Here is a 25,348-nt window from a genome sequence, read left to right on the forward strand (position 1 = left end):
CAAAGAGAACAGCATTATAGTTGGGGAGCTTTCAATCAGTGTGGAATCCCTCTCAGTCCATTCTAACCTGTTTTGTGCACCCTTTTTTTTTATTTTTGTTTTTTTGCTTTTTTGTGCATCAAGTACATCTTGGCTCTAGGGCAAATTTTATTTTCGGTAGAATATTCTCAGCTAGGTTTACTATGCCTGCCACATTTTCTACCATATTTTCACTCATACCAATAATAATGTACGTTGCATCCAAGTTAGCATTTGACTAATTAATAGGCCTAAACTCAAACGTTTGGTAGACTAAACGCAAAATGTCATTTTAACCAGGTTTGTTAAACTTATGGCTTGTCTAATAGTTAACCATTATTTCTTACGGTTAAAAACACCATACTATGTCATGTAAAACAGTGACATAAACAGCAGCAAGGACTGGCATAAACAATCAAATTGAGAAACAGCAGTTTGCCATAAGTAAAAATGAAGTCATTTTTCTTAATCTTTCACTCAAAGGAGAAAAAGATCCTAAGAAAGTTAGCACTGAATATAAGCAGTCACTGATAAACAAAATGTTTTGGAATAGGCGAAAGCAACGTCCAAAACTGACAAAATCACACCTCAGCTTAATTGAAAATTTACTACATTTATAAATAGGGGTAAGCTATAATTTTAGCCCAGCTTTGATAATTTACAAAATTTATACAGTAAACCCCTATTTACATTCTCACGATTTGCGGACTCACCTATTCACGGATTTCTCTACGGAACATATACTGTATACATATTCGCAGAAAATTATTTTTCACTGAGAAATATTCACAACTACTGTATTTTCATATTTTCATGACTAAATGCACTTTTTGTGATAAAACCATTAAAATATTTAGGTATAAGCATTTTTGGAGGTTTTTTTGTGTTTGAACTATCAAAATAGGCAGTTCTAAGTGTTTTCAGAGGGGTTCTAAGTATTCGTGGATTTTAGCTACTCGCAGGGTGTGTATGTGTGTGGTAAGCATCCCCCACGAATACGGGGGGTTTACTGTACATCAAAATATGATGTCGGTAAGATAAGATGCAATCAGGTGATGTTTCTGTAGATGTAAGCATACCAGAATAAAAATGGCGCATAACATAAAAATAATACATAAAATATAAATTAATACATTAACCCTTTAACGCCGAAGCCCTATTTACAAAAACGTCTCCCGTATGCCGGCAGCGTTCGGTGAGTTAGCGCGGAAGCAGAAAAAAAGTTTTTTTCAAAAAATCACAGCATGCTTAGTTTTTAAGATTAAGAGTTCATTTTTGGCTCATTTTTTTGTCACTGCCTGAAGTTTAGTATGCAACCATCAGAAATGAAAAAAAATATTATCATATATAAATATTGGAATATATGACAGCGAAAAAAAAAACTCGTATATAATTGTATACAAATCGCCCTGTAAGCAAAACGGTTAAAGCTAACAGGTTAATTTTTTTTAGTTGTATTGTACACTAAATTGCGATGATTTTGGTATACAACAAATTTTAAAACGATCAAAGCAACACAGAGAAAATATTATCACAAAATGATGCATGAATTCGTAACGCTGGATGGACGTCAAAAATGTTTTTAAAAAATTCACCATAAATCGAAATATTGTGCTAGAGACTTCCCGTTTGTTGAAAAATGAAGCTAATTGATTGAATATTACTAGACTGTAAGTGTTTTAGCTAACAATTGCAGTTTTCGACCATTTCAGTCGAGTTAAAGTTGACCGAAAGTAGAATTTTTTCTATTTATCGTGATTTATATGGAAATATTTCAAAACTGATAAAAGCTACAACCATGAGTTATTTTTTGTTGTATTGTACATGAAATTGCGCACATTTTCATATATAAAACTTTATGTAACGACTAATTTAAAGTGGTGCAAATATTACAACAACGAGACGAAAGAATTTCTGAGATGTTCGGCCGAGTTATCAGCAAGAGACGTAAGGAAAATGTTTTTTTAAAAATTCACCATAAATCGAAATATTGTGCTAGAGACTTCCAATTTATTGCAAAATGAAGTTAAACGATTGAATATTACTAGAATGTAAGTGTTTTAGCTTACAATTGCAGTTTTCGACCATTTTGGTCGAGTTAAAGTTGACCGAAAGTGGAATTTTTTCTATTTATCGTGATTTATATGAAAATATTTCAAAACTGATAAAAGCTACAACCATGAGTTATTTTCTGTTGTATTGTACATGAAATTGCGCACATTTTTATATATAAAACTTTATGTAACGACTAATATAAAACGGTGCAAATATTACGACAACGAGACGAAAGAATTTCTGAGATTCTCTCTTTTCTCTTTGCATAGTACTGCAAGCCAAGATTATGATCACCATCGTAAGCCTAAAAGAAGCAATTAAAGCTGCAGATATTGTAAAAGGAATCATAACTGTGACAAAACAGAGGTCTTAAACACTCAGCGAAGTAGGAAAACAATTTTTGATCTGGATAAATGAAAAATGGCTAGCGGGTGGAAGTGCTTTCAAGGCCATGTTTTGTGAAAAACTAAATGTAAAATGACGTTACTTTATACAGTACACTTAATTATTTTCTTTATTTATCATTACGTTGTAAAGGTAAAATACAAGCTCATCATTGCATAAAGTGGTTTATAGAACAGCATTTTCAGGGGTGGTCTGGTACGAACTAATTCATTTTACATAATTCTTTATGGGAAAAATTTTTTTGCCGTCATTCTGGGCACTCATCATGCATTCTGGAATCGATTAATGAGTACTGAGGTATCACTGTATATGGTAAAAAAATATCTTGGTTATAAAAAGCTACGACAAAATATTTCAATCATTCAAAACCACAAATACACAATACAAGTTTTACAATCAGGAGCAAAACTTTTCCTATCAACAATTAAAAAAAAATTTTTGATAAAAAAATTATAAATCTACATTAATTAATTCCCTACCCTTGGATTTTCTTTAGCAAGGAGGGGTCTAACGTGTTGCTGAAATAACTTGTATGTCGTAAATGTTTGATAGTCTTGTTCGGAATATTCTAAATCAACATCATTTAGACCAAAGCTTTCACAAACTTCTGCAACAGTAGGCATCTGATCACCTCCACCTGAAAGAAAAAATAAATAAAAATGAATAAAAAAAAAATTAAAAGTGTAGCAGGACTTCTGGGAAATGAGTTTCAGTCATAAAGATTTATATATCTTGATAAAGATTAACAAATTGGTTACCTCAAGAATTTGTCAAGTGTATTTAATAAAACAGACTGAAAACTCAATCATACAATGATGACAAAAACTGAGTGGTTTATTACAGCTAATACTGCACCAAATAATACAAACAAATACTATCCAAAAACAAAATTGCAGTTCAACAAAATAACAAATGAAGCAAAAGACACTTACCCGACTCCTGGGCAGGAGTTGCAGTTGGAGTTGGTCGACCCCGACCCTTCCCTCGTCCTCTTCCCTTGGGTGTGTCCTCCTGGTAATCTGAGTCAACTCTAGCACTTTCCTCTTCAAATTCTCCTTCCTTCAAGGCAACATACCAAGGTCAATATAAATCACCCTTAGTTGTCTCAAAGATACTAAACTACTGTCAATAAATAACTATACTTCATTTCCAGTAAGTAAATTATTCATGCAAAAAAAAAAAAAAAAAAAAAAAAAAAAAGTTAAAACAAGGGAAAGAAAAATAAATCTTCCCTGATAATATCTGATACTTTTACAGATGATGATATATAATTACATTCGAAATACAAGGCTCACCAAAGGAAACTGTACTAGGAGCTAAGTGCTTGCAATTTCTGACTATGACCTGTAACATGTATGTAATTACATACATGTTACAGGTAAAAAAAAAACCTCCCTCTAAAATCACAATCTGAATATTTGAGTTTATCACACACACACTAGTTATAATGATATAAATTTAAACCTCTGTGAATTACCCTTCCTAGACATACATTATACAAAACCTGAGTCTTCACACAGAAGTAAAGCTGATTTGCTCATTAAGGTGTGCGTGGATAAGTGAGTGGGAGGTATTAGTTCCTCATCTGGCTGAACCCACGTATTTCTTCCATCTTGCAGAGACAGTCAGAAGTGGTATTACGTACATAAAGCTTAGACTATATATATTGTAAAAATGCTATTTACTTTATAAAAAATAAAAATTACCACAAAATTTATCATTTCAATTCACTGACTATTATGATTGCTACTAAATCTTGCACCTGCGCATGTTCGGCAAAAATGACAAATTAAAGAAGATCATTGACAGTTGCTAACTAGTTTACCTACCCCCACCAGGTGAGACCAGAATGTCTACCTTATATTCAGAAAAACTTTCAAGAAAATCCACTAAGATGGGAGATTGGAACACTTGTTACTTAATGGTTGGTAAGTACTGAAATAATAAGTTTTATTATGAAAATTTATATTATTTGCAATAACTCTTACCAACTATTGTGATAACTGAGTACCACAATGTAAAGGAGGGGGGCTAGTGCAGCTGGCTAAAAAATTCCCACCAGGTAGACTTACAGTTTCTAATAAAATTGAGACATTCCTTACCTTATGTGGTATCCTTCCTGAACAGTATTGCCACAATAGTATTGGATCCTCATAAGATTGTAAGGCCCTTAGGAATGACTGCAAGTGGAACCCTTATGGGATTTGCTACTTCCAGAGAAGTGGAGGTAATAAGGAACTTGTGCCTCAGTCCCACAAGCCCAAAAGACAACAGTCTAAATCCACCACCTATAGCATGAAAGTAAGAGTACCTTCATGGCCCCCACAACAACAAAACCTAACTAAGAAAAGAGATAGAACTGAACAAGAATAATTACTCTCTTTGTTGGCGCAGGAAACCAGTCCCTGCTACATCTTGAGGGGTAAGGGCTTTACAATTCTTATACTACATGCTCTCTACATCCTTAAGGTAATGTGACACAAAACAGATTTACACCTGCATTGAGCTCCACTGATTACCTCTTCAAGTGACGCCTCCACATAGCTCCATTTATTACCTCTTCAAGTGACAACTCCACATAGATCCATTGATTACCTATTTGAGTGAAAGGCTTTTGAGAAAGCTAAATTATGTACTAACTGCACATACAACAAACATTTTTATCTTCAATAAGAGTAACAAAACTGGATCAAGGTTTCATGCGCTGACTTTACTAAGCAGCAATAAACAAATTAGTAACAGAATTACATAAAGGTTAAAGCCTGTCCACATAAGTAAGCAATGCTTTGACTGAATAAGTGCATTTCCTCCTTACCTACCAAAGACAATAAACCAGGAATGTGTATGTTTCTCGGTCAAGCCTATGCCTTACAATCATTCTTTGCCCTAAAATGATGTAGATACAAAACTGCATAGCTGCTTGTCAAACATACCTCATGAGAGAATGTCTGCAGCTCACTGACCCATTTGGCTGTTGCTAAAGCAACTTGAAAAGTGTTTCCATAGTTAAAAATTGAAGAGGAGCTGACTGTCAGGGTTTAAAAGATTCCTTTGTAAGATATTTAAGAACCACATCTTAAAAAAAGGGGAATGTCTAGATGAAGGAACTTCAATTTCAAATGGTCTTTTAGGTCAAGACCACGAGAACAGAAGACAGCATCGACTTGGTGCCTTTTACAGCTTGTACTGAGAGGCCTTGAGCATACCTCAAAAATCAGGAAAATTTAATCAAATTATCTACAAAGGTACAGGTACATGAAATTACCCTGGAGCATTGGTGTCAACTGCCTAAGCCTGAGTGTCCTGGAATGGGACACAATAATTTGGAAGTTTTGCACTGAGGGCTGTTGTAACTGGGCCACTATTGGAGACCCCCACAGTTTCCACATGTCTTGACACATCTGTGGGTGAAGAGATCACTTGGTTGTTAAAACCTGATCTTTCAAGCTTAAGCGATATGCCAAGACACTGGCCTTCCCTGGAATGAACTGGGGTATGCACCAGGACAATGTTCCACGCTTTTATCCACAACAAGTGCTTGCGCCAACTGGAACACAGCTAGACTTCATTCCTCCCTGCTTCTTGATGTAAACAAGATGTGTTGTGTTGTCTGAGATGATGACAACTTGTCCCCGACAAAAGGTTCCTATGACTAAAGAATCTTGTTAATATGAAGCTGTTTCTCTTTCGACTATGCCCCTGAAAGCCGATGATGATTCCCCAGATTGGCACCCCAACCTTTTATGGAATTATCAGAAAGCAAAATGAGGTCTGGACTTCTAACCTGAAGACTTATTCCTGACAGAAGCCTTGAGCACTCATTCCACCACTTGAGGGTTTCACAAAGAAATGCTGGATGAGAAGAGAGTGGTTGAGAAAACCTGTCCTAAACTTGCCTTACTTAAAACTGCACTGGTCTCATCCTCAATCAGGCCAGAACTACAAATTTCTCAAGGAAGACCATTTGACCCAAGAGAGAGCCAATGCTTGGCTGCTAAGAGCCTTAGGATTGAATTCTTACTAGAAAAGACAGAAAACTGTCAACCCATTTTTCCCATGAAAAGGCCTGAAAAGTCTGTGTTCATCTTCATCCCTATGTATGCAATCAGCTGTGATGGAGACGGAATTGACTTCTTGTGATTTATATGAATCTCTTAGTTTCTTGTGATATGTACAGGATTGTCTTTTTCTATTAGGATCTCCTCTAAGAGATCTGCCAAAGACTAGCCAGTCATAAAGGCATGAAAGAATTTGGATGCCTGAAAGATGGCAACTTCCCCCCTAATGGACCAGAAGTCTTGTAAAAACCTATGGAGCTCTTCTTAGTCCTAAGCAAAGGGCCTTGAACTGAATAACTTTGTCTTCAAAGACAAATTGGGAGAACTTTTGAGATAGAGGGTGAATGGGGATGTGAAAGTAGGCATTTTGCATGTCTAAAGAGATCATCCAGCTTTTTTTGCTGCATGATGACTGGAACTGTACTGGAAGGACATAAGAGCTTTAGACAGGAAATACTGAGGGCTGGCCTCCAACCACCTGAAGGTTTGGAACAAGGAACAGATAGATGTAATATCCTGGCGGTGAATCTGTCACTGGCACTATTGCCAACTTTAGGAGCAAGTTGATCTCCTGTTGTAGAATCAAGAACTTTTCCAGATGATGTAGATAAGAAGGGAATGGTAACAGAAGGGCAGAGAGAGGTGGTGGTAACATTAACGGAATCATGTCACCCTCAATCGGTACCTTCACCACCAATGGATCTGTCCCTAGATCATGCCACACATGCCAGAAGTTGGTCAGACAGCCCTAAACTGGGACCTGAGGTTCCCCATTCTCAGGAGTTTTTACATGCTCCAGAGTGGCTTGAAACATCTTAGGACTATGCAGAAGACCCAGAGGCTGTTCAAAGATAGCAGCTGATACCAGAGATGATGAAACCTAACACATCAAGAAAGAGTAAGTTGCTCACAGCGTTGATGAACTGCATTGGTAAATGCACGAGCTGCTTCAACTGAAGCATCAGTAATAGCTTTATTGAGGGACCAAAGGAAAGCTAAGGCTTCACTAAGCTCAGAAGCTCCTTCAGGGGAAGGAAATTCTTTTAATTCATCATTAAGGATTTCGCTCCAGCGTTCCAAGAAATTTCAGACGTGGGTAGGGTCGGCCAGTCAGCGACAGTAGTCGGCATCTCAGTAGACACAGGGAAGTGCAATGATGCCAGAAAACATTTGCAGCACAAGAAGAGCTGCTGACAGAGGAGGAACAAGAAACAGTCCAATACGACTGGAGCTGTGAGAAAAAGAAATGTCCTAAAAAGGTAAAGAATTTCTGGGAGAAGACAGAGGAGGAGAAAACTCAGTCAATGCCTGAGAGAAATCAGAACCAAGAAGTATAGTGGGGATAGCTAGAATACTGCAGGTAACAAGTTTACTTTCAACATCCAGTTTTGCAGATACAACTGTAAGCTTACACCTATCTTGACGCCTAACATTTACACTTTCACAAGAAGGCATATGATGAAAGCCTGCCTTCATGCCCAAAATGATCCTTTGGTGAATGTTTGAAATGAACGATTGGCAGAGCATGAGAGGCAGGAGTCAGAGAGCACAGAACCTCTTGGTTCCCTGGCAAGAGAGCATTCCCATTATTGTAGGGCAGTCCAGCAGAGGGACTACAGACAAAACCACCCACCAATGTCCTACCTTTCAAAGGGAAACATGAAACATTCTAATCATTGAGAGGATTCATAGTTATTTTGATCTTTAATACACTAAGAAATTTTTTGTAATGAAGCAAAAACTAAACCCATATCATGCAATAAACCATGTACTCACGGATCCTGAGCCAAATGGGGAGCAACAGAAGGTGGAGCAGCAGACGTGACAGTGGCAAAAAATTACATTTTCATAATAAAATAAGGTTTTTTATATACTTACCAAGTAATTACATTGCTATTAGTTCTACTTTTCATGGCAGTTATTTTGCGGTGGCGCTCTATTGTTTTGGTAGGTAACTGACCCCGCCCACTTTTGGGAAGAATAAGTACAACCCAGCTCAGAAGCTCAATTCATTCATGCTCTATGTCCATGAAAAGGGGAGGCAGGAGGGCTCCGATCATATAATTACTAGGTAAGTATATATAAGACCTTATTTTATTAAAAAAAGGTCATTTTTATATAAGTAACTTACCAAGTAATTACGTTGCAGATAGGAGGTGGGATATATGGACACCAACTACTAAAAAACACTCAGTAATGGAGATGAATCTGAAATAGATAGATGGCCAGCATTGGTAAATGCTTTTTGCAACCTTACGTGGTGAGAGCGCTACAACAGACAGGTGCTGCTTCTGGTCGGTGCTCATCAACCTGTAGAGGCACAGCAGTAAAGCCGAGGGTCTCCTCTACTTTAGTGGGTGCCTCGCAATCAAAGAGTGCTCCAAATGGCTGCTTAAGAGTCATAACAAACAAAGTTAAGTCCTTGCCCTTGGTGCAATACAAGAAAAAATCGACCAAATAATCTTACCTAAACATCACGTAAAAAACCAAACCATTAAATAAACAACGACTGATGGGTACTCCAGGTACACAGTACCCCTAGGCTCCCATAATTCGATCACCTAAAATCAAGGCGAGGAGATGGAGAAACAGAGGATATACTCCCATCCTTCCTCTCCCAGTACCAAGCCAGCCATAGAGAATGGACCTAACATACTGCAGTTTTCATATGTGGTTTCCACATCGTGTAAGTAAAGAGAGGCAAAAACAGATCTACACTTCCAATATGTAGTTTGAAGTACAGTGGAGAGCAACAGACTGCATTTTAATGCTGGAGAAGTGGCAACTGCCCTTTGTGGACTGTAACTTTCAATTAGGGTAAAGCCTAAGCCTCTTCCTGAATACCATTGTGGGATTCAGATTACTTCTCTAAGAAAGACAGACAGCACGTTCTTGGACACAGAACGAGATGGGTTCTTTATGGAACACCAGAGGTTACGAGCAGGACCTCTGATGTTCTTAGTTCTTTCAAGGTAACACTTTAGAGCTCTGACCAGACAGATAACTCTCTCCTGGTCTGTCAGGCCAAGGACACTTGCTAAGTTCTTGACTGAGAATGAATGGGCCAGGGATTGGATGGGGTTTCATTCTTCACGAGGAACCCAAGAGTGAACATGCAGACCACATCCCCTTGTGAAAAGCCAACTTGTTTGTCCCTGGTTTGCAATTCACTAACTCTTTTGGCTGTGGCCAAGGCCACTAAAAAGAGGGTTTTCCTCATCAAGTCTCTCAGAGATGATGAGTGAAGAGGCTCGAAGGGAGGGCCTGACAGCCAACAAGGTATGACATCAAAGTTCCAAGGTACAAAAGTCGGTTTGTCTTCTTTCGAAGTACCAAAAGATTTAATTAAGTCACTATCATGGCTTGCTGCGAGATCCAGTCCTCAGTGCCTAAAAACTGAATTAAGCATGGATATATAACTCTTAATAGTAAAGTCGCTAGTCCTCAGAGAGACTTCAGGAAGATTAAAAAGTCGACTATTTGTGCTAAAATGGTTTCAGAAGACAAGATACCGTGTCTTTGACGCCAGCTGCGGAAAACTGACCCCTTAGCCTGGTAGACGTTGGAGGAGGATTGCCGCCTACAACTGGCAATAGCTTTTGCAACTGCTTTTGAAAATCCTTTCGCTCTGACAAGCTTCCTGACAGTTGAAGCCTGTCAGAGCGAGAGTGGACAAACCTTGATGAAAGCGGAGGAAATGAGGTTGCCTGAGAAGATTTCGACGGTGTAGTAGGAGTCTTGGGAAGTCCACCAACATTCTGAGAAGGCGACCAAAACGGGGCCACAAGTGTCATCAAAGAGTTGCTGTGAGACTGAAACTTGACGACGACTTCCCTTATCATGCTGAATGGGGGGGAAGGTGTACATGTCCAGGTTAGACCAGTCCTGGAGCACTGCATCTGTTGCCCATGCCAGAGGGTTCAGGACTGGTGAGCAATACAGGGGAAGGCGGTGATTTTTCGATGTCGCAAACAGGTCTATCGATGGCTTCCCCCACTGTTTTTACAGGTTGGTGCACATCTGTAGATTCCGTGTCTATTCCGTCGGTAAACCTGTCTGCGTCGACTCAACTCCGAATGACATTCATTTTGCCCTGAATAAAACGGGTGACAATTAGGGTACGGTTGTTCTGGGACCAGATGAGATCTTTGGCCACTTGGCAAAGAGAGAATGAGTGTGTGCCTCCCTAATTCTTGATGTAGGCTAACTCTATCATGTCTGAGTTGATCGTGACCGTCTTGTGTACGTCACTGAAGCAAAGTGCCGGAGGACCAGGTGTACTGCTTTCAGCTCCCTCACACTGATGGGGAGCTTCCTTTCTTCTTGCAACCATGTCCCTGCAACTTCAGAATCCTGCAGATGAGCCACCCACCCCAGAAACGAAGCATCTGAGAATAAGATTAGGCTTGGGTTCAAAGGGTGTAGCCAGCTGGCCTTTGGGAAGAACTGAAGGGGTCTTGTGTGAAGGCCCCCTAAAGGCACGAACTTCTCTATGGATGAGAGGGTGGTAAGGAGGCTCATACACTCTTTGGTTGAGCAGAAAGGGAGAGTGGCAAATTTCTGAACCGTCTCAAGGCAGGATTGAGTTCTTCTCTATGACGGAAAAGTCCTAAAACTCAAGAGACAATCATCGTCCCTAAACAGATGATCGACTGAGTCGGGACTAACTGCGGTTTGGGGTTGATTAAAATGCCCAGATCCTGGGTGAGGAGTGTCTTCTGTAAGTCCTCTGTACAGGGAGTTCTTGAAGGAGAATGTAGGAGCCAATCGTCGAGATAAAAGCATATGTTGATGTCCATCAGAAGTAGCCACTTCGCTAATGGGGCAAGAACCCTGGTGAAGACCTGTGGGGCTGTGGAGAGGTTGAAGCAGAGGGCCCGAAATTGGAAGACCCTGCCCTGGAATGTGAACCTTAAGTACTTCCTGAATTCCGGGTGGACTGGAATTTGAAAGTGTGCATCCTCCATGTCTATCGTCACCATCCAATCCCCTTGATGGATGGAGGACAGTACTGACTAATTGGTTTCCATCCGTAATTTTGTTTTGATGAAGAAATTCAGGGCACTTACATCCAGGACAGGTTTACAACCTCCCGATGACTTGGGTATGGCAAAAAGGCGGTTGTAAAACTCCCTTCAAGTTTACGTCTTCCACAACTTCTATAGCCCCTTTACTGAGCAGAGAAGTCACCTCCTCTGACAGGGCCAAAAACTTCTGTGAGCCTACAAAGTAGGCTGTCAAGCTGATGGGTACTGACGCCAATGGGGGTTCTGCGTTGAACGGGATGGAATACCCACCCCTCTCTTAAGACTTCTATTACCCATGGTTCTGCCTTCTATACTTCCCATTTCCTCCAAAAATGAAGAAGCCTGGCTCCCACTGCAACACAGAGGACTGAATCCTCAATTGCTAGAGGGGGGTCTGGTAGAGGATTTCTTGATCAGTCACAGTGAACGGAGCTTAGTGCGTGGACGGGACTGATATCAGGCTCTGCCACCTAGAAAGGGCCTCTGCTGTAATGGAGTGGCGACACTGGCACTAAAGAAGGCCACAGGAGTACGACTTGGCTACTTAGGTCGTTTGGTAGACTGCGCAAGTAAATCTTGTGTCGTCCTCTTCTGTAACTCAGAAGCTACACGCTCTAAAGTAGCACTAGGGAACAGACTACCATGATCCATAGGAGCAGAGAGAAAAGATGACTTCTGAGAGGGAGTGACTCCTTTCATGGTAAATGAGCACCACAACTACCTCAAAGTGAACAGAGAAGCTAGTTCTTGCAAGCCATCGTGAACCGCCTTGTCAGCACAGGACAATACAGTACTCCCAAACAGTCCGCTGAAAAATTGTCTTGGAGGGCGGCGCAATCTTCAATCTTCTTCGTCAAAGCCCCTATGGTCCAATCTAGAAAGCTGAAGATTTTAAAGACTTTGAACAAGTCCTTCACTAAGTGGTCCAACTCTGAAGACAAAAAGCAGATCTTGGCAGAAGCGAACGCTGAGTCGAGTCAAAGAAGAAGCTTCCCGTGGCATACGATACCTCCTTTTCATCAAACGAGGAGGAGGGGTGCAAAAGGTAGCTTTCCCGAGATCCCTCATCGGACAACAAATCCTCGATGGGGGGACAAGGCTTTCTTTGAGGAGCAGGAGAGAACCATCCGCAGGTTAGAGGAGCCTGCCGTTGCCTCATCAAAAAAGCAGAGCCTGGAGATGACGGAGCCGAAAGGGAGAAGAATGACGGATAGCAAAATAAAAAGTGCTTCAATAACGAAGCATAAGCTGTCGTGGGTTGATCCTTCTCTGTCTTCTTCTGAGGATGAAATCAAAGAAGGAGCTAAGTCTGGTTGCTCCTGAACCGCAGATGAAGGATTCTTTAAAAGGTCCAATATTTTGTCTAGTCGATGTTGGATCGGGTCCAAGGAAGAGCCCCGCACCGCAGGAACACTGGCACTTGTCAAAGCTGACTGCAAGGGGCACTCAATGAGAGCAGCATGAGGTGCCGCACACTACACTTTCATCCCCCTCTGGACGCTCGGTTGTCACTGAACGTATCCCCACTGGGCGCTCGGCCGCTACTGGCTGCTTGGCACTGTTCTTATATAGGCACTTGGGGATGAAATACTCAGGAAACATCAGGAAGCTGCACGAAGGTTCTGAACTATTATCCAGATCTCTGGAATGCTTACTAGGAAGTGGAGGAGCGGACTCAGGGGCTGCAGACCTTTTCAATGGTCTGGAAGACTTGAAAAAACACCTCCTGCACGAGTCGGAATGGAGTCACTTGATGATAAGGTGTGCACATCCAAACGGACGCCTTTCCAGCGGCTGTCAACCGAGTCCTGGGAACGCACAACAGGCTTGGTTTAGGGGGCAACTACCCATGGGCAAACCCCACTGACCTCCCTTGGACGTCTGGTTTGCCTCCTCCCAGGGTTGGGGAGTTTGGCAGGGGCCTTTATCTAGGAGCATCGGTGGGATGGTTAGCAGCCACCTCCTTCAATGACACAACACTTGCACCAACACTATGAGCACTCATTTGATCCATCAGGAGCCTAACCGAAGCCCTAAGCTGGGTTATGGTATCCACTAGAACGTCAAACTTCTTATCTACCTGGGCTTCGAGGCTGGCTAAGGCACTGGGCTTGGAATGTAGGGAGCCTGGTAATGGAGTTAATGGTGGAGTAAGAGGACTTGGAACAGGGGAAAAGGCAGTCACAATGTTGAAGGTACAGGTACGTCAGGAGAAGAGATAACCTAACTTTGGCTTTTGCAGCTGCCTTTCTCTCTCTATCTCTTTGCAGTCTCGCTATATGAGAATTCACAGTTTTCCATCTCCCTTGATCCCAATCCCTACACTCGTCGCAATTAAGGTCAAGAGAACAAGTTTGTCTTCTACAAGAACTACAAATTGTATGTGTCAATCTAGTCTTGTAGCCCTTGATGGAATACCTAATGCTATGAGCACTAGAATCTGACATGATTTCAATCTAGTCTTGTAGCCCTTGATGGAATACCTAATGCTATGAGCACTAGAATCTGACATGATTCAGTCACAATCGGGAAACTAGCTAAGCTAAAATAGGTTAGCGCTACCAAAATAAACAGTAAACAGTAAACCCCCCGTATTCACAGGGGATGCATATCACACCCCTGCGAATAGCTAAAACCTGCGAATACTTAGAACCCTTCTAAAACACTTAAAACTGACTGTTTTGATAGTTCAAACACAAAAATAACCTAAAAATGCTTATACAGGTATTATCCTACTTACAATGGGGTTAGGTTCCAAAAAACCCATTGTTTGTTGGAAAAAACATGTCTCAAATATAGCCTAGCCTACACTAGGGTACACATACACAGTATAGTAATTATTATCAACTAATTCTGGAGGTTCATGCAGTCTTATGATAATTCAATACAAAGAGAAATTGAATAATAACAGACAAGAATTAGCTTAGCCTACACTATAGTATATCGTATAAATATACGGTAGCCTAGCCTACATTATACTCTACTCTATATTCACATAATATTATACAAACACCAACGTACCGAATATGCATCTTTTCCATGGATCTTTTAAAATGTTATGCGTTAATTCACTGTATCCAATAATATTGTATATACAGTAAACCCCCCATATCCTGCGAGTAGCTAAAATCCGTGAATGCTTAGAACCTCTCTAAAACACTTAGAACTGCCTATTTTGATAGTTTAAACACAAAAAACCTCAAAATCCTACCCGAGTATTTTAATAGTTTTATCACAAAAAGTGCATTTAGTCATGAAAATGATATGAAAAAACAGTAATTAGTGAATATTTCTCCGTGAAAAATACCGCAAATGGGCGAATTTTCTGCGAATAACGGGTAGATACGTTCCACAGAGAAATCCGCGAATTTGAGACTCCACGAATAGTGAGACCATGAATATGGGGGGTTTACTGTATTCTTATATTGCTTTAATATTGTAAATGGCGATCATAGCAATCAATGTTTTGTTTTGGAAATCGATTATGCATTAAGTTTATTTTGCCGTATTTAACTCGGTTCAGAGCGCTTTCCTTGCTTTTAGTTAGCGTAAATGATTCGCTAGATACTTTATTTGTATGGGGCAAGGTTATTTTTCATTATACGAGGTGTTTTCAAGTCGAAATATAACTTATACGTCTCGTGAAATTATTTAGCTATTTCTTTCGTTAATAGATGACATTAGCTGTTTGGGGGCATGTTTGTTTAGTGGTAAAAAAAAAAAAAAGTTTGCTTTTTTCACTTGATTTCATCATAATGCAAGCTTTACATATTTATTGTTTATCGGCGTAAAAATAGCAGCAATATGTGTTCTTTCATGTCTTGTAATTTTGATAAAAAAATACAGTATTTTCTCTCCAATTTTAATCACGGTCGAGTTTCATCCATGTTGACAATGCACGATAATTTATAGTCATTAGCAGCTTGAGCATTGTTTTCTCAGCTTCAACTGCAACTTGCAGCTTAAATTTAGCAGTATATTTCCTTGCCAATCTTTTATCCATAGTGAATAAGGGTATAATGTAAAAATATATCAGTGCTATTCTACTTAATGTCATTTGTACTATAACTATGGTAATTGTTTATTGTTTACTACCATATGAAGGTTGAAATACAAGCAAAACGGCTGTTGTTATCTGATTCAGTTATAGGTAAAACAACAGTTTCTCGTTCGGTTGTTTATGGCTGTCGGTTATAAGCAAAGCAACAGTTTCTCGTTCGGTTGTTTATGGCTGTATGCATTTACGCAAGAGTATAACGTTACTAATAATACTTTATCATTCTCTTTTACTTTTTTAACTAGAAGATGGGATAAATAGATGGAGGAAAAGAAGTGGGTCTATTGTAATTTGGTCTCTCTCGCTGCCTGATTGTACGCTACTGTCTGTGCCCCCGCGAAATTTAAAAATATTTTATAAATATTGTCGTATCGGTATTAATTGCTTATCCCATCGTAAAATTGAATTATCATAAGGCGAATTATCGTAACTCGAGCACTACCTGGGTACCTGAGTATTTTAATAGTTTTATCACAAAAAAAGTGCATTTAGTCATGAAAATTATATGAAAATACAATTAGTGAATATTTCTCAGTGAAAAATACGGCGAATGGGCGAATTTTCAGCGAATAATGTGTATATATGTTCCATAGAGAAATCCGCGAATAGGTGAGTCCGCGAATCGTGAGACTGCGAATACGGGGGGTTTACTCTACTTCACTGAAAGTCAGTGATGCCTGCAACCAACTGGTGAAAATCAAAACAAAACAAAAGCTACCCAACAACCGATGTTCAGTCAAAGAGTGGTAGGAACAAATTGAGCTCCTGAGCCTGGTTGTACCTGTTCTTCCCCGAAAGTGGGCGGGGTCAGTTACCTACACCAAAACAATAGAGCATTACTGCAAAATTTGTAACTTAAACTACAGTGAAATGTAGGAACTGATAACTGTAATTACTTGGTAAGTTACTTATATAAAAATTCAGGTTGTGGAAGAGGTGGAAATAATTTGGAGTAGGGAGAGGGAGTTGAAGAAAGAATTTGTATGTCAGGAGTTTTAAGTCCTGATCTAACAAGCTGCTTACTCAATCTATTGGACTCCCTATATTTGTGATACTTGACATATCATGCATTTCTTATTTTGTCTCAGATACACATCCATTACACCTGTCATCTACATCATTAAGTCATTCCTGGGAATTCCATAAAAAATGTTTTCTTACCATGACTCAGCAATACACCCTATAAAGACGACTGTCTGTTAAGCATAATCTTACAGACCTTCTCTAATACTGCTGGTGGTAGACATGTAAATGGAAAAATAAAAAGGAATACAACCACTTTACCATTAAAACAGCCCCAAAAAAATACCAAACTTCCAGAAAAACGACACTTACACACTGCATTCAAATGGCACCCAAAGCTTTTCTGAGTAGAGACTGTATAAGGTAAACATTCTGATCTTACCTGGTGAGGGGTAGGTGTAACAGACAACAACTGTTTTACAGGATCTCAGCCAATTATCTTCCTTATTTTTCCATGGTTGCTGAACATGCACTGACACCAGCTTTAGTAGCTATCTTCATATCTGGTAAGATTCATTGCAAATAATTGCAGTTTGTTCTGAAGTATACAAAACCCTTGACTTTGTACAAAGATAGTTTGTAACAACTGGTTGTAGCAAACTGCAATTTCTTTTTATTTGCATTTTTCCTGGAAATACAAGCTGTTTTTTATGCTTTATATACACAATTATTTCTGTAACCTCCTATATGGCCTAGTATTAAGTGATGTGAGCAGTTCCTAAGGCCCTGAGCCTGAGTTTGGTACCTGTGTAGGAAACTGTTTCTTCAATTTGTGTACGGGAGATACAGCTTGTTCCGTATTACCAGAGAAGACTCAACTCATACTCCACATGAACTTACTGGGCAATACTGTACACAAATTACTATAGATTATGCTAACATTAAAATTCTTTGGATCTGAAACCCAGACTGTGAAAAGCAGGGCTTAAAAAAATCGGGAAATTTACCTTTCATTCTTCCGGCTGCTGCAAGTGTTTAATTAAAATTATTAAAAAGCCAAAAATGAACCTACACTTTCGCTCTCGTCTTTCTTTCTGCGTTTTTTCCTTCCCCGATCACCTCGTGAGGATTTCCTTTTCTTGCTTTTCTTCCGTTTTCTTTTTCCACCTCCCCACTCTTCATCTTGTTCCTCCTCATTTGAGTCGCCCTGTTCTTCTTCACCTTCACCCTCTTCCTCTGCATCTTGCTCCTCTTCATCTAAAACAAAAAAGTTTCACCTTTAGTATCAAAACAAAAGGTTTACTACTTTAATCGTATCACCTACATGTCACAGTTCTCATATTTTGTACATCCACAAAGGTATGAAGTTCAAGAGTCACAGACTTTCTATTACTAAAGAAAAACTTCAGTGAATCCCCATCTCATTCAAAATCATAGAAACCACACTCCCTATTTTCTTTCAATTCTATACCTTCCTATTTAATACAAACCGATCTCTTCAATCTTGTTACCACCTGTTACTCATTTGTAATTTTTACTTCATTCTATGACATTAAGTGTAGCATATGAAATATTCTTTATTTTGACGGAAGGATTCATATTTGATGTCTGAACCTGAGATAGCAACACCTTGAGTTTAAAACATTTTCTGCCAATATAACCTACCTCAGTTTGGTTCATTATTCATGCATCTTGCAAACTATTTGAAAAGCATTATAACATACTTTTGAAACTTGAGACATTTTTCCCATAAGTTTACTATAATCTATTACCAGGAAAATATCTGCTAGAATGAATGCGTAACCCAATGTTAACATTCTTAACAAATGTCGTTTCCAACTACGTACTGTATTCTTTGTTTTAATTAATGTGTTTATCTCCTCCTACTTAAATCTTAACTTCCTTAATTTCATCTCATCTTCTTTTTCTATTACAAAGGTTGCTGGAACACATTCCCTCTTACTTAGTCCTGGCAAAACAGAAAAAAGAAAAATAAAAGTTGAAAAGAACTGAAGTGGAGTTTAAGCAAATATGAACCATCTTTATGAAAGCTGGAAGAGAATAAAAAGTTGTTCTTTAGGGATGTAAATACAGAGAAGGTCAATAAGCAAATGAAACTCAAATGAAAAGATGCAAATGGAGAGGCTGTCCCAAGTGCAGTCCTGGCTTGATGAGGTTGAAAGATACAAAAACAGTAGGGGTTAATTAAGGTTCAAAATGCCTGTACAGTGTAAGTGCACAGTGAGGACATTCGTCAATTGAGAAGTTGATAGATGGAATGAGACCAGAGAGAGGCACTAAAGTATGATGGAGACAGTGTGTATGGTGTGCTGCAGGAAAGGTTACTAAGGATTAGGGCACTTCCTTGGTGTTGTATGGGGGTAATGTATGGTAGGATTTGATTAAGAAATAAAAGAAATAAACTATTTTTATGGTGTAAAAATAATAGTGTAATGGGAGTTGAAACAATGAGGTGTGACTGAACATATGTGTCTGTGAAATACAAGGATGGCTGCAAACATGATTTAGGATTAAGGATTCTGTATATTCCCTACATAAACATTTTCTACCAATTCCATATGCTTCTTAAATACTGTATACAGTTTTCTTTATCTTGGGTGAAAATTTTTTCCAAAATCTCTGGACAGTAATGAAAAGGGGACCATATACTAACATAAAACCTTCAGAAATTTCTGGGAACATTATTTCTTACCGAATTTCATATATAAAAAAAAAGACTGAATCACAGGTAGTTGATATTATTAGCAAAAATTAACAGTTCTAGGTACAGTGAAATCCGGTGCCATTACTGGTGATTTCATTATTACCTAATTATTATACATATGCAGCCTCTTGTATGACATTAGGTTACTGGCAAAGCAGAAAATAACAGTACATGTAAATTTTTCACGTACTCTATTCACACTGATTTAACAACTGTTCGGATTCAAAAACATCTGTCCCATTGGATACTGCTTACATAAATGAGTCTGTGCATATTTAATTCATTCGTTCCTTTTGATGGAAATATTCCTTTCGAATGAAACATGTAAAGTACTCTACTATATACAGTTGTAATAGTCATCAGCGTAATATAGGTTTTCAATCACTTGACGGTTTATTTTTAAGCATACACACATGATGGGCGCCGAGATATTTCATTATAGAATAATAATTGTTGCTAAAGTAAATCAGGTTCCAACTGTGAAAGTTAAATTATCAAACCCATTAACGATAACTTACCTCCTGAAACATGTTATTTTCATAATAAAATTAAGTTTCATATATACTTACCAAGTAATTACGTAGCTATAGTTTCTAACTTGCGCGGCAGCTTTCATTTAAAAAATAGCACTTTGATAGTTTACTGTAGGGGACAAGCCCTGCCCACCAACGGGAGTACTGGAAACGACTTAGCAGAAAACCTCATTCTGTTTGTGCCTTATGTCCATGAGAGGGGAGGAGGGAGGGCTCTGATTCTGTAATTACTTGGTAAGTATACATAAAACTTAATTTTATTATGAAAACAACATTTTCATATAAGTAACTTACCAAGTAATTACAAAGTTGAATCTCACACTGAAAGGGGGTGGGATAGATGGACATATTCTAATCCAAAAACATTAAGTTATGGTAATGACTTTGAAATAGAAAAGTTGCTAGCACTGAAAACAATGCTTGTCGTTTCTTTATCTAGTAAGAGAGCTAATGCAGCTAAATACTGCCTCTGGTTGGTGCTCATCTTAACCTGTAATGGTGTGGCAATATAGCCATGGAGCGCCTCTACTTACGTAGGAGCTTTGCAGAGAAGTATATGTCCGATGGTTAACAAAGCTTACAAAAAGTGCCCTTGACCCTGGGTGAAGTACCAGAATAAAACCACCAGACAACGCTTTCACCTACACTGAAAACACCACAACCTATCCACTGAGCCTGGTGGGTACTCCAGGTACACTGTACCCCCTGGCTCCCGAAAATTCGACACCCTACTTCAAGATGAAGAGACAGTAGGAGAAAAGTTCTATGTTTCCTCCTCCAATACCATGCCAGCCATTGAAAATGGCCCCAAGGTACTGCAATTTTCAAACACTGTTTCAACTTCTTTCAAATAGTGAGACGAGAAGATCGGTTCGCACTTCCAGCAGGCCAACTGCAGAGAAGTGAGGTACATATGTGCCTGAAAGCTAATAAGGTAGAGACTGAACTGACATCATGAGCTTTCACTTCAAAAAAAGGCAACATGTCCTTCTGAATCTGAGTGCGTGCCTCAGAAATTAAGTTTGACGTTCTTAGTCAGAGGGTGAGAGGGGTTCTTGACAGAGCACCAGAGGTTACTGGGTGGTCCTCTGATCTACTCAGTCCTGCTCAGGTAATACCGTAAAGCCCTAGCAGGGCAAAGAACTCTCTTCTCCCTCAGAGCTAAGGTATCCGTTAAGGTCTTAATGGAGAAAAAATGGGGCCAGGGCTTGGAAGGTTCTTGTTCTTGGCTAAAAATCCAAGGGTATAGTAGTAAACTGCGTCTCCTTGTGAAAAAACAATATTTTTATAATAAAAGTTTTATATATACTTACCAAGTGACTAAATAGCTATAGTTTCAAACTATCTTGGCAGCCTAAATTCAAAATTCACGCTAGTGCTTCAATTGTTTTGTGTAGGTGACTAGTCCCGCCCACTAAAGGGAATAACAGGAATTACTTAACAGACAATCTCATTCTGTTTGTGCCGTATGTCCATGAGAGGGGAGGAGGGAGAGGTCCGATCATGTAGTAACTTGACAGGAGGTAGGATACATGGACATATTCTGCTCCAAAACATTAAGTCATGTAATGAATTTGAAATAGAAAAGTTGCTAGCATTGAAGACAATGCTTGTCGTTCCTTTTCAGCCAAGAGAGCTACTGCAGGAGAATAATGCCTCCGGTTGGTGGTCATCTTAAACCTGTAGTGGCATGGTGGTAAAGCTGGGGAGTGCCTCTTTTTGAGTGGGAGCTTTGTAGCAAAGGAATACTCAGATTGCTAACAAAGCATCAGTGGAAGTTATGCAGCTCAAGGAGTTATCCAATGGCTAGCAAAACTTAAAAGGGTGCCCTTGCCCTCGGTGCAGTACCATAATAAAAAAAAACAACCAGATAATGCTGTCACCTACAGTGAAGGGAAACCACAACCCATCCAATGAAGTGGCGGATGCGCCGGGTACATTGTACCCCTCCAGCTCTCCAAAAATCAACACTCCACTACAAGGTAAAGAGACGGTAGGAGAAAATCCTATGCTTCCCTCCACAATACCATGCCAAATACTAATATGATCGCAATGTACTGCAAAATTAACACAGTTTAACTTTCATTAAATTGTGAGAAGTGAGGATCAATTACACACCCAGTAGTTCAATTGCAGAATGGAAGCCAGGGACATCTTGTGCATGCCTGAAAGCTAATGAAGTAGATTCTGCTCTGACATCATTAGCTTTTGCTAAAAGTAGGCTAAATGCTCTCCTGAATCTGAATGTCTCAGAAAAAAGAACCATTTAGGATGAAGGACAATGTGTTCTTAGTCAGAGGGCAAAATGAGTCCTTGCTAAAACACAATGGGTTATGGATGGTCCTTTGGTCTTTGGGTCCTGCTCAAGTAGTACCTGAAGAACCCACTGTGCAGACAGAGAGCTCTTTACGCTTCCTCAGAGTTGGCGAGTGCTCCTGGGCCCTTGACGCATGAACTGGCACCAGATGATCTGGGTACCAGGCGAGCTAGGAGCTCGGGAGCCAGCAGGCACTCCTGGACGCTAACGATGTCCGTTAAGTTCTATAAGGGAGAAAGACGAGATCCAGGTCTTGGATGGGTCCTCATTCTTGGATAAAATTCCAAGGGGAAATAAGCAAACAGTGTCTCCTTGTGAAAAAACCTACTCTAGAACGATGGCTTGGACCTCACTAAAACTTTAGCAGAAGCCAAGGTTACCAGGAAGGTAGCCTACTGGTTAAGGTCTTTCCTGAGAAGAGGAGTGCAATAATCAAAAGAGGAACCTGTCAGTCACTTCAACACTACATCCAAGTTCCAGGAGACTGGAATCCTTTCCTTGCTGGACTAGTCGAAGGACGATGCCTAAAACTGAATTAAACTTAGCTCGACGTCCTGTAATGGAGGAATACGAGACGCTTTAGATCTCCTTAGCTAAAAGAAGTAATCTGCAATTCAGGTCACAAATGTCTCGAAAGGAGGAACATAAGAGTCTGAGATACCAGCTACGGAAAATTGCTCACTTATTCTGGTACACGGAACTAGAAGGCTGAAGTTTGTGTTACAATTGTCCCTGTAGAACGTCTACAAAAAACCCCTTGTTCAGACGAGATTCCGGACAATCTGAGGCCCGTCCAGACGAGCAAGCCAGCCTTGGTGGTATATCTTGAAGTGAGATTGACTGAGTAGACTGGTATCTCTTGAAGTGAGACTGACTGAGTAGACAGATTGGGGAAGTTGTGGAGAATTCAGCAACAACCGTGGCAGGTTTGGAAATAATTACTTCTTGGTTCAGAACAGGGATATGAGGGTCACTGTAATGTTGCGAAGAGCCCGAAACTTGTTTCGCACTACCTTGGCTATGTTGAAGGGCGGAAAAGACTTGGGGGTCCAAATTGGACCACACTTGCAACATGGGGTCTGCTGCCCATGCTAGCTGGCCTGCCCCATAGATTCCACAGATCCCGACAGATCTGGGGATTCAAGGTCCACTCAGTAAAAAGAACAAACTTCTGACAGTTCTGTTCGTCTGCCAGAACTTCTTAATTGGCCTGAATAAATCGAGAGACTTGAAAAACTCTGATTGTCACTGTTGGTGCTGTTTGGTGGAGAGAAAATGAGAGAAAGTGTCTCCTTACTAACATAACGAATATTAGGGACTGTGGTCTACACTAAATGGATTACCACATTCTAGGAGTGAACTCTGATCAAGAAGCACTAAAGTCCTGGGCGAATCACCTTCAGCTCTCTGACATAGATGTGAAGACCCCTTTCTTCCGGGGACACGTCCCAGAACGAAAGTAAGTTCGAACAGCCACCACTGCAGGTCTGACTTGAATCCGGGACTTTGGATAAAACGACGGAGTCTGACTGTGTTTCCTTGTCCCAGTTGGCTTGTGATCAAAACCTTTAAGCAATTTCCTTCGAAGGGAGTCAAATAAGCCAGACATCCAGGAAAAAACTGATGTCCATGGCCAGAAAATGAAGAAAAATGTAAGAGGAGCAGGGACTCGAGAAGCCTTGTGCTGTAGAGGCCAAAGCCTAGATACCCGAAGTGGAAGATCCTGTCTCAGAAGACGTACACAATCGCCCTGGAGAATGGGCGACAGGACTGTCCAGTTCATCTCCGTCTTGAACTTTGTTCCTATAGACAAGAAAAAGGGGAGCTGTGGGCCATACATACTCGCTGACAACCCTGAGGACTAGCAACTAACCGAGCGAACTTGCAGAGATTCTTGACAGCCGTGTGGATGCATGGACATCTGTACTAGTTCAACTTCTTATTTAGACTCAATAAGTTTGCGTGGACTCTATGACACCTCATACAGACCAAAAACAAATGCAGAACCGTATGTGGCAGACACTAAAATCTATCACACTTAAAAAAGGCTGGAACATCCATATGAGACATAAAAGCCTGGGCACGGGATAACAGTGGCCTTGTCCGAAACCAGGAGTGATGAATCCTTCTGCCATCAGACGCAATCCTTTAAACGGAAGAAGTCTGTGAGCAGGCGCTAGGCATTCAGTGGTGGGAGCCTAGTACTGGCCATAAAGTGCTGAGCACTCTGGAACAGGATTCAGGCATTCAGGAACAGGCATAGCTAGGGAGCACTGGATCGAGAGGGTACAAGGCACTTCCTCTTCTAGCTTGGAACCAAGTAAGTTCTACCAACAAAAGAATGCTCAGGAGAGAAGGTATCACTATTCCAAAAGAAGTCGGACCGAAGAAGAGACAGCGGGAACCACAGCGATGCAGAAAGGCTGTGAGAGACAGCTAGCCTTCTTACTGCTTGATAGGAAGCGGAGAATGGCAACTGTCTACTGCGTGTACCTTCAGCAGCCATGAAGAACCAAAATACATTATGGTGCTTTCTGTCTGAGCCATAAAACCTAGGAACTGGATAATGGAATTGCAATACTCTCCTATGAAGTCTTTCTAAGTAGACTAACATCTCGGTGGACAACCAAGTCCCCCGTAGACTCGTCTACTGATGTTCCAAGTAAGAAGAAAAGGGAGCTTGGAATTAAAGAACCGTCTGAAAGTAGCTGACTGCGATTGTGTGACCCATGCTCCTGCTGCCAGTCAAGAAACAACCTTACTTCAAAATCCTGACAAGATCTTCGACAAGGACGACTAGTTCTGTTGAAGAAAAATCCAAAGATACTTGTCATGCTCTCTTTTCAACAAAATTCAAACTCTCAATTCCCTGAGAGACTTTTTGTAATATGAAGAAAATGCAGAGGTGGGAGATTCTTCAACAAGCTCATAAATTCGGGAGTCTGCAAAAGACAGGACTCTGAGACACTAATTGGCTCGTCTTGAACTCTAGGCGAATGTGGAACAAACTGAAGAGAGCCAAAACACTTGCAAGCGGACTGCATGGCACTCAGAGGCGGGAGTCTGGTACTGAAGAGTTGGCGCCTGCTGATCGGGGACTGGTGCTGGCCACTCAAAAAGCTGGAGCCAGTCAACAATTGGACACCGAGCGCTTGAACACTGGACGCTCAGATCCCTCGGATCACACTGA

General features: G+C 40.2%; 1 protein-coding gene across 1 annotated transcript in view; it reads right to left on the reverse strand.

Moving 5' to 3' along the window:
- Mi-2 (chromodomain-helicase-DNA-binding protein Mi-2 homolog) overlaps positions 1-25,348 on the reverse strand; it is a 244,711-nt gene that overhangs the window by 200,563 nt on the left and 18,800 nt on the right. Inside the window, exons 2-4 of the mRNA XM_067100202.1 lie at positions 17,656-17,840; positions 3,411-3,537; positions 2,958-3,115 (exon numbers count right to left, since the gene is read on the reverse strand). Of these exons, the coding sequence (XP_066956303.1) occupies positions 2,958-3,115; positions 3,411-3,537; positions 17,656-17,840 (470 nt within the window). The remainder of the gene's footprint in view (positions 1-2,957; positions 3,116-3,410; positions 3,538-17,655; positions 17,841-25,348) is intronic.

This window comes from Macrobrachium rosenbergii, chromosome 56 (assembly GCF_040412425.1).
Source record: "Macrobrachium rosenbergii isolate ZJJX-2024 chromosome 56, ASM4041242v1, whole genome shotgun sequence".
In the NCBI taxonomy this organism is placed as follows: domain Eukaryota; kingdom Metazoa; phylum Arthropoda; class Malacostraca; order Decapoda; family Palaemonidae; genus Macrobrachium; species Macrobrachium rosenbergii.